At 43.1% G+C, this 8,653-nt stretch overlaps 1 protein-coding gene across 1 annotated transcript; it reads right to left on the bottom strand.

The window, feature by feature from the left end:
* Window positions 1-990: 990 nt before the first annotated feature.
* On the bottom strand, window positions 991-3,349 carry LOC130550640 (uncharacterized). The gene is made up of 6 exons (XM_057328153.1): window positions 3,216-3,349; window positions 2,761-2,847; window positions 2,528-2,665; window positions 2,285-2,422; window positions 1,523-1,850; window positions 991-1,437 (listed from the first exon to the last, which is right to left on the bottom strand). Exons 4-6 carry the CDS (start codon window positions 2,338-2,340, stop codon window positions 991-993), a joined length of 831 nt encoding a protein of 276 aa, XP_057184136.1. The 5' UTR covers window positions 2,341-2,422; window positions 2,528-2,665; window positions 2,761-2,847; window positions 3,216-3,349.
* Window positions 3,350-8,653: the final 5,304 nt, after the last annotated feature.

Genomic DNA, 8,653 nt, shown 5'->3' with positions numbered 1-8,653 from the left:
GGTGAAAGAACCCAGTGTCAGTGTGGACAGTGGTGACAGAACAACATCCAGATCTCTTAAGGTGTGATCCTCGTTGATGTCACAGAAGCCCTCATCTTCCTCCCGCTCTTCCACATTGAGGTCATCAAGGAGCTCTGCTGTCTGCTCAGAGTCTGGGTTCATTTCCTGCAGTGCCTGACCAGTCTGAAGGAACAAATACTGGACTCCAATGAGCTCACCTGGAATAAACACAATAAATAAACAGGAATTACATTCAAGTGAGAATTAAATATGATATATAAAGGCTGATATTTTACATAAATGCAGGTTTACACCAATAACAAGTTCTCTTACCGGTGTAACGTGCAAGGGGACAAAACGTGGGGACCACTTTCCTGCCAAACAGCTTTTCGTAATTGCAGTTTGCACAGTGAAGGAGTTCTCCTGTGTAGCTGCGCAAAGCTGATGGTTCAGATGACAAGGAAGCAGCCTCCTGGTCCTGGTTCCACCTGTGAAGCCCCTCCAGCAGATAAATCTGAAAGTTCAGACTGTTGGCACTGGTCCCTGTAAACAGACACAACAGTGTTAAGGGAGTCTGAAATAAACACGCTTAATGCTTTTTTCTACATATGCATTCTAAGTGTGGCAGATACGTACCTGGGATGAAACGGTTGTGATGCAAGTGAAAGGACTCGAGAGAAGTGGAGCCTCTGGCACATCTGTATGTCCCCAGAAGCACACCACCCTTGGTTAAGGTCCCCTTCTCTGTATAGAGCACCACACCAGGGGGATCTTGGATGCATTTCACATGCTTCTTCTGGACACTCCAGATGTGCTCCATCCTTTCTCTGTCCAGGAGAGGAACACCCAGGGAGTCATTGCCTTGGCTGCTTAGGAGCTCTGTAAGCAGCCTTTCAAGGAGAAGGATGGTAGTCTCCTCCCCGCGGGTCCTCCTCCGACAATGGAGAGCCAACTCTTTCCTCTTAAGGTGTTTGTCGACATCTTCATCTGTCAGCGCAGGCCAACCCGGGACATCAGCAGCTCTCTCTTGGCTTTGCGGAGCAGAGAAATATCAGCACCATCCCATTCAAAGATGCACGCTGACAGTCGTGACATGAAGATGGGGTAAAGCTGATGGGCGTCGGTCGTACATCCCAAGGCGATCCTGCGCATAAAATGCCAGATGTCCAGCCTTATCAGGAGATCTGGCCATCCACTGAACCTAGCTTTCAGCTTGGTCTCTCCCACCTCAGTGCAGCACCCACAGTCGACGTTCAACACGGCAGGTGGATCCACACCGGCCTGCTGGTAGCGTTTCACAAGACCGTCTACCATCTTGTCCAGTCCTGCTCCTTCCTGGGCTGTTAAGACACTGATGAGCACCTGGCCAAACTCGTTGCCAACAGAGGTGAGCCACAGTCCCCTTCCTCTGGCTGTCCCTGCCAGCTTTTTGGTGGTCTGAAATAGACATAATTGGGAGCATGTTTAAAATGTAGTAAACATCAAACAGTGTAGAATGCTGAGCATACAATTTTTAAAATACCTTTTTAGTTGAATCCATCTTTAACACTGTGCCGTAAGTGGATGTTATCCTGGCATGGATTTCATCCAGCCTTGTCAGGATGTCTCGGCTGTAAACAGTGAGAAGCCACTTCCAGCTTGGCACCACTGTAGGCTTTGGGGGCTCCTGGAATTTTATTGGCAACACTCCAGGGCGGTTGACGAAGTCAACACATTGGGTGGTGTACCGGGCCAGACACTTGAGCCACTCCTCGCTGTGGTTCTCATGCAGCTGTTTGATGACCCGTGTAGGACTGTTGCCTAGGCCACGCTCACGCAGGAATCTAATGACTCTCAGATCACAGGCATACCTAAGGAAAAGCAAAAATAATAATTTTACAATAATTTTACCTCATGTTAGATGGAATTATACACCACTGTTCAGAGGCGTGTGACCAGAAAGATGTTTTAGATTATTACGTTCTCCAAAGTCTTAATTACTTGATCAAAAATAAATTAAAACAGTAAAATTTTGATATTTAAAAATCACAGTTAAAATGGTTGACTACTTAATAAAGCGTGACAAAATGTTGGACCGTTTTTGATCAATTTAAGGTGTCACTGCTGAACAGCAGTGTATATCCAATGTATTTAATTAAAGCATTATGCAATACTGTAAAGTTCTGATCTTATTTCATTACAGTATGGTTTCCTGGAATAAAAATATGTGCTGTACAAAGTGGAGGCGAGCGTAATGTGTTAACTTTACTTAACAGCATGAAATGTGGATTATGCCAATACTTACAGAGACAGTGGTGCTTGGTTTCGGGGCACTGGACACTGCTGCGCTGGGTTGGTCATCCACACGAGATGGTCTTCTAGCCGCACTCAAATTTGGCTTCGCTGCAGCAATGTGAGACCCGCTAAACCTTGGTTTGGTAAACTGAAAGTACAAAACAATTACAATGACATTTTCTGTACTTTATAAATTGTCAACAGAATAGAGTATTTGACACTAAAATATGGCTAATAGAAAAATTGTTATTACCATTGACAAACTCGGAGTTATCCTTGATGGTGAAGGCTGCGGCCGGGCCTGAGGCTGGGGTTCACTCTGCTCCTGTGCCGCTGCAGCAGCAGGCTGTTGTTCTCTGACCCTCTGTGTTTGTTCAGAAGAGGCAGTGGGCTGCTTATAACAACAAAAACACATACACACATTTTTGAAAGAGGAACATTGGTTTGCTTAAAAAAAAACTTGCAACGCATTCACATTAATGTTACCTTCTGAGTGTGAAAACCACATGCGCACTTCTGGACCGCTCCAAGCAAGGTCAACTGGCCACGGGATTGCATCGGACATTTTTCAATCTGTAACACAAATGCATTTGTAACTAAACAATAATGGTTACCTAAGCAACTCCATTAAAAGAGAAAGTTGAAGACATTTTACACCTTAATTCAAACCACCTATTCAATGAACATCCCTCCCCCACCCTTTATTTAACAGTCAATAGTTGCAAGGTATCACATAATTCTCAAAATACCTGAAATCAATTAATATCTGTAAGCAATGCCTTGTTTACAGGTTTGTATAACGTTTTCACACATTAACCCTGCTAATATGTTGGTTTTATTAGGTAAATGCAGTAAACAGACAGTGCAACTGTTGTAGGTCAATCATGCAAGTCAACGAACATTGTTTCATCGTGCAAAAAATCAAATAAACACACTCTTACCCTTTGATAAATCTCGTGCCACTTCTTCTGCCTCGGAGCTGGCCTGTTGCCATCTGATGGCCAGACTCCTGTGCTGGCAAACTTTCTCTGACGAGAAACCCATTCAGTGTCCGACATGGCTTTATGTGACCGTTTTGTAGCCATCTTGTCCTAAACCGTTTTGGACAAAGTACTTTGTTAAATAAACATTAACACAAAACAAAACAAAACAGTGTTCATGCATGAATCATGCGATGAGGTTATGCATTCTTACCGTTAATACCGCCGTCAGAAATATACTCTTTGTTTGTAAAATAAACGGAGAGGTTCGTGCAGTGATGTTCGCTCTTAGGTCGTGAACGTTCCTGACCTCTGACACTCCCCCTTCATTCATTCCTCTCGTCATAGATCGTTCGCCTTCGGATGAGTTCAGTAGCGGGGGCAGGGCGCCCTCGACATTCTCTTGCGCTACGATTGGTCAAATGTGACCCTGGACAACAAAACCAGTCTTATGGGTCAATTTTTTGAAAATGAGATTTTTACATAATCTGAAAACTGAATAAATAAACTTTCAATAGATATATGAGTTGTTAGAATAGGACAATATCTGGCTAAGATACAACCGTTTAAAACTCAGGAATCTGAGAGCGCAAAAAAATCAGAATATTGAGAAAATTGCCTTTGAACTTGTTAATCAGGGGCACTGTGGCAGACCATCCACTCACAAAAATAAAGTTTTTATATATTTAAGGTAGGAAATTGACAAAATATCTTCATGGAACATGATCTTTACTTAATATCCTAATGATTTTTGGCATAAAAGAAAAATCGATAATTTTGACCCACACAATGTATTTTTGTCTTTTACTAAAAATTTTCTCGTGCTACTTAAGACTGGTTTTGTGATCCAGGGTCACAAATGTTGAAAATGTTGAACTTCCGCTGGGCGATTGGCTGCAAAGGTTGAAGCGCTCTCAAGCGATTGGCTACCCCTTCTTTCATACCTCTCGTCAAAGGTTGTTGTGCTGGATGATCCTTCGGCAGCTGGCGTTCAGTTCGCAGTCTGCTCTGGAGGCGTGTGTTCGAATCCCACTTCTGACATTGCTTTGCACATGCTGGAGCCTCCTCGTGCTTTGCATGGAAACTGATGTTCGCTGAATTTCTGGCAGAGGTGTCAAAACCAGTTCCTGGAGAGCCAGTGTCCAGCAGAGTCTAGCTCCAACCACAGCTGCCTTGAAGTTGCTAGTAATCAGCTGAAGGGCTTGGTTAGCAAGAGAAGTTGTGGTCTGTCAGGCGGCAGAGTGCATTCTGCCTGCCCCGTCAGGGGATTAGGGAGGGCCAGTGGTGCAATGAATAACGCATCTGACTACGGATCAGAAGATTCCAGGTTCGACTCACTGCTGGCTCGTTGCACCTGTGCTCCTTTTTGTGCCATGGGACGTCCGCTGACCTGGTCAAAAATAGCTCAGTTGCCCCATGCCTTCGCGGAGGACTGTAGGCGTCCCACTGGTCATCTTTAGGTCGTTGGTTCGAATCTGGCTGGAAGGTAGCGTCTTTTTAACCCCTTTTAAATAACCATTGTTTATAAGGATTGGTCAAAATGCGCCATAGGGCATCCAAATCCACATTCCATGACCGGGAATCGAACCCACGCCGCGGCTGTGAGCGCCGAATCCTAGCCACTAGACCACCAGGGAGTACATGCGTGTGACCGGTACTCCAGTTCCTGGAGAACCAGCGTCCAGCAGAGTCTAGCTCCAACCACAGCTGCCTTGAAGTTGCTAGTAATCTTCTGAAGGGCTTGATTAGCAGGAGCAGTTTTGGTCCGTCAGGCGGGAGTGTGCATTCTGCCTGCCCCTTCATGGGGTCATGGAGGGCCAGTGGCGCCCCAAGCCGCTCATCTGTCTAGCTCATTTTTGGTAGCACTGTCCGATCAGGACTCGCGTCGTTGCCAGAATTCTACCATCAATTAGATTAAATTGATCAATGAGATACAGCAGCTGTTTCTTCATGCTTCCAGCTTTTCGTCCCGTTGTCGTAGTGGAGGTAAATTATTTAAATTACTTTTCTTTTTTTGCGCAATTAAGAAAATAGGAATTTTATAATAGACTCTTTAGATCGTGACCTTGATACAACTTGATACAACTAAGTAATGTTAATTTACATTTAAGTTAATATTGCTCTTTTAGCATGTGTTTATGATGAACGTTTGATACTTGATGAACGTTACTATTTAGATATTATACTGTCTTTTGTATTGTGAAAACTGAAAATGCTAGTAGCATACAAATGCAATTCTGAAGGCTTAAATAAAATATTTTTTTGTAAACATGCTACTATTTACTTAAAAAAACTAATGTTTTAATTAAAAATAATTTTGAAATAGGTTACTTGGACTGGAGTAAAGCATAAAGCAAGGCCATACACATTTAAATGACTTCAAAGGACTGAAAAAGTATCATCAATTAGCATAGGTTTATATGGCTCAAATAGCAATTAAAGAACATTAAATGTTAACAATAATCATCTGTGCTTTAAATACAAAAATTCTGATTCTAACTTTTCTTTTTTTATAAATTCATGGTATCTGAGCATGTTTTGTTGTTGGTTTTTGTGTTAATAGATACGGAGCCTCGGTTTAGGAAAAGATCTGATGGGAATCTAAATATGTGTGACTCTTCAGCTGCTCTAAAAGTGAGGGAGGAGAACAAAAAGAGACCATGGTCTCGAGCCCTGTCCCTGGATAAGGTCTCTGAGTCTGCACGAAGAGCTGTATGATCTATTTGCGGTGCTGTAACATCAGGCCTTGTGAGTCCAGTATATTTTCAAGACCCACCTGTCATGCTTAATGTACCCAAGCATCTGTGGCTGATGCAGGTGTATGCGTTGGATGTACTTCAAAGACTAGATGAAATCAAAGCCAGCATCACCTCACAGTTTGGGCGTGTGCTGAAGCTGTATTCCACCAAGATTGTTTCATGTAAGCTAGCTGGTCACAGTGCTGGAACTTCCACTTGGGATACAAATGTCGGCAACGAGTATTGCGAGGTGATTATGTCTGTGCTAACAGCCAGTGAAGGCTTTGGACTGGCACCAATGGCTGCTGTTATTATTAAAAGGTACAGAGATGCTGGAGTGCCTCCCCCTGAACTGCTGTATGTTGACAGAGACTGTTGCGGGTCTACTTATCTTAAAAAGATGTTTGAGGAGTGGACGAATATGGGGGTCAGGCTAGACATATGGCATTTCATGAGAAGAATTGCTGTTGGTTGCACAACAGACTCCCATCAACTGTATGCAACGTTCATGGCTCGTCTCAGCCGCAGTATTTTTATGTAGGACCAAGAAGACCTGGACATGTTTATTGTGGCAAGGCGTTCAGAGTTGGAATCACAGCTGATGCAGCCTTCACATGATGATGTGCTACGACGCCTAAGCAAGAATGAGCTAGCCCTTCACTGCAAACGAAAAACGCATGGAACAACTGAAACTGTGGATCTCATTACCCAGCTTATTCAGTCATTCAAAGGTGAAAGGGGTCGTGACACTTTAGGTATGTCTCTTATTAATTCAGATCGAATGTCTGAGATATGGAAGTCTCAGAAAAAACATGTGGCCTGTATACAGGACCCCACTGGCTTACAGTTGTATGTGCAGACTGGAACATTAAAAAAGGGAGGGTATGTTCTGCCAATTTACAGGTGCGCCAGAGGTTCCACCTCACTGGAATCATTCCACCTACATCTCAACCGGTTCATTCCAGGTAAAATGATAGATGGAAAGTAAAAAATGTTTTATTTAATGATTATGGTTGGAATTATGGTTGTGTTTTGTCACTGTCACTACAGGCACTTTAGCCAGTGAAACATTTTTCCAGGTGTACTTGTTGGATGGATTGGCCAGGTGGAATGAAGACAGAGCATCTGCTGCAACTTCTGAGGGCATGCAGGAGTCTCACTCTTACAGTGGCCTACTTCGCCATGCTGTTAACGTGCTGGGAGAACGGGTACTTGGAAAGAATATTGTGTCCACGTAAATATACTGGTATGTTTATTTTCTGAATGTGTAACTGTATTTTAGCTTCTAGATTTGCTAGCCAATACCATGTGGATTTTTGTGTATTACAGGTGAACTGATTGGGGTAGAATAGCAGACCGGTAATGTAGCCGAGGTCTACAAAACTGCATTTCAGGAATTGGAGACGAGGGATGTCTGTATTTCAGAAGACGAGGGCTATGTGGAACCAGAGCACTTTGAGAATTTGACTATTTCTGCCATGCATGAGGAAGAGCATCCTGATGAGTTACATTCTGCACCATCTACAGTTACCTCATCTTCTTTTAGTCCTTTGATGACTCCGCCTGTCACACAGACTGCACCACCTCTTAGTCCACTATGCACACAGTCGACGCACACTGCAGCCATTTGCAGTGAGTTTTTAAATATAAGTTTTGATTCCGACTTTCATAAATGTTTTTTTATCCCTTACTTGCAATTCATTTATGGAAAACCTGTTTCGCATTCATTTAGCTCCTGTAAATCCAGATCCGGCACACACAAACCTGTCCAGTGAGTGGCCTTCTTCTGAAGGGCGATCTGCTTCTGCTGATGTAAGTGTCCAACCACATTACACTTGTTACATATTGAAACAAAAGGTTTTAGTTTTCGTTGATTTAGATTATAAGTGATAATCTTATATTTGAATGTATTACTGAAGGATTCTGTCCCAGATAGCAACCAAATCAGCAAATTGTTGCGGCCCAAATCTGGCCCACACCTTACTCCCCATAACACCTCATCTGGCCCACATACCGCATGGAATGATGGCACTTGGGCGGACCGCTCCTGTTTGCTAGGTTTTGTTTTTGGCTGACATGCGGCATTGCTTTGGCTTGCTTGTGGCCCAAACCTGTCAAACAGGAGCGGACCACCCAAGTGCCATCATTCCATGCGGTATGTGGGCCAGATGAGGTGGTATGGGGAGTAAGGTGTGGGCCAGATTTGGGCCACAAAAATTTGCTATCTGGGCATGCATCACACAAACCTCAACATTGGTGACCATTATCAAAGTAATTCAGATAAACAGATCAACTGCAATGCATGCTGGGAGTCATGAATGAGTTTTGTACTGTGATGTTACCCAGCATGCATTGCAGCATGAATTTTTCTTTTGTTGATTGTCACCATTGTTGAGATTCATACACTGATTCTTCATGTGTTTGTGTGTCTGAGTAGTTAAGCTGTTTTAACAGTTTGTGATTATATTTGTTCATTCGTAAATAAATTCACAGTGTTTTATAAGCTCATACTCATGTAGCAGAGAACTGACATTGACAGTGAACAAGAGAAGACGAACTTTAAAATGAGTTCATCATTAAACAGAAGTGAGCCTCTGTCTAAGCTTGCTTTGAACCAATGATTGTATTTTAATACAGCTACATCAGCCAAAGAAAACTAAT

Source organism: Triplophysa rosa, unplaced genomic scaffold (genome assembly GCF_024868665.1).
Source record: "Triplophysa rosa unplaced genomic scaffold, Trosa_1v2 scaffold381_ERROPOS127416, whole genome shotgun sequence".
In the NCBI taxonomy this organism is placed as follows: domain Eukaryota; kingdom Metazoa; phylum Chordata; class Actinopteri; order Cypriniformes; family Nemacheilidae; genus Triplophysa; species Triplophysa rosa.
This window is presented reverse-complemented; position numbering and strand designations above follow the sequence as displayed.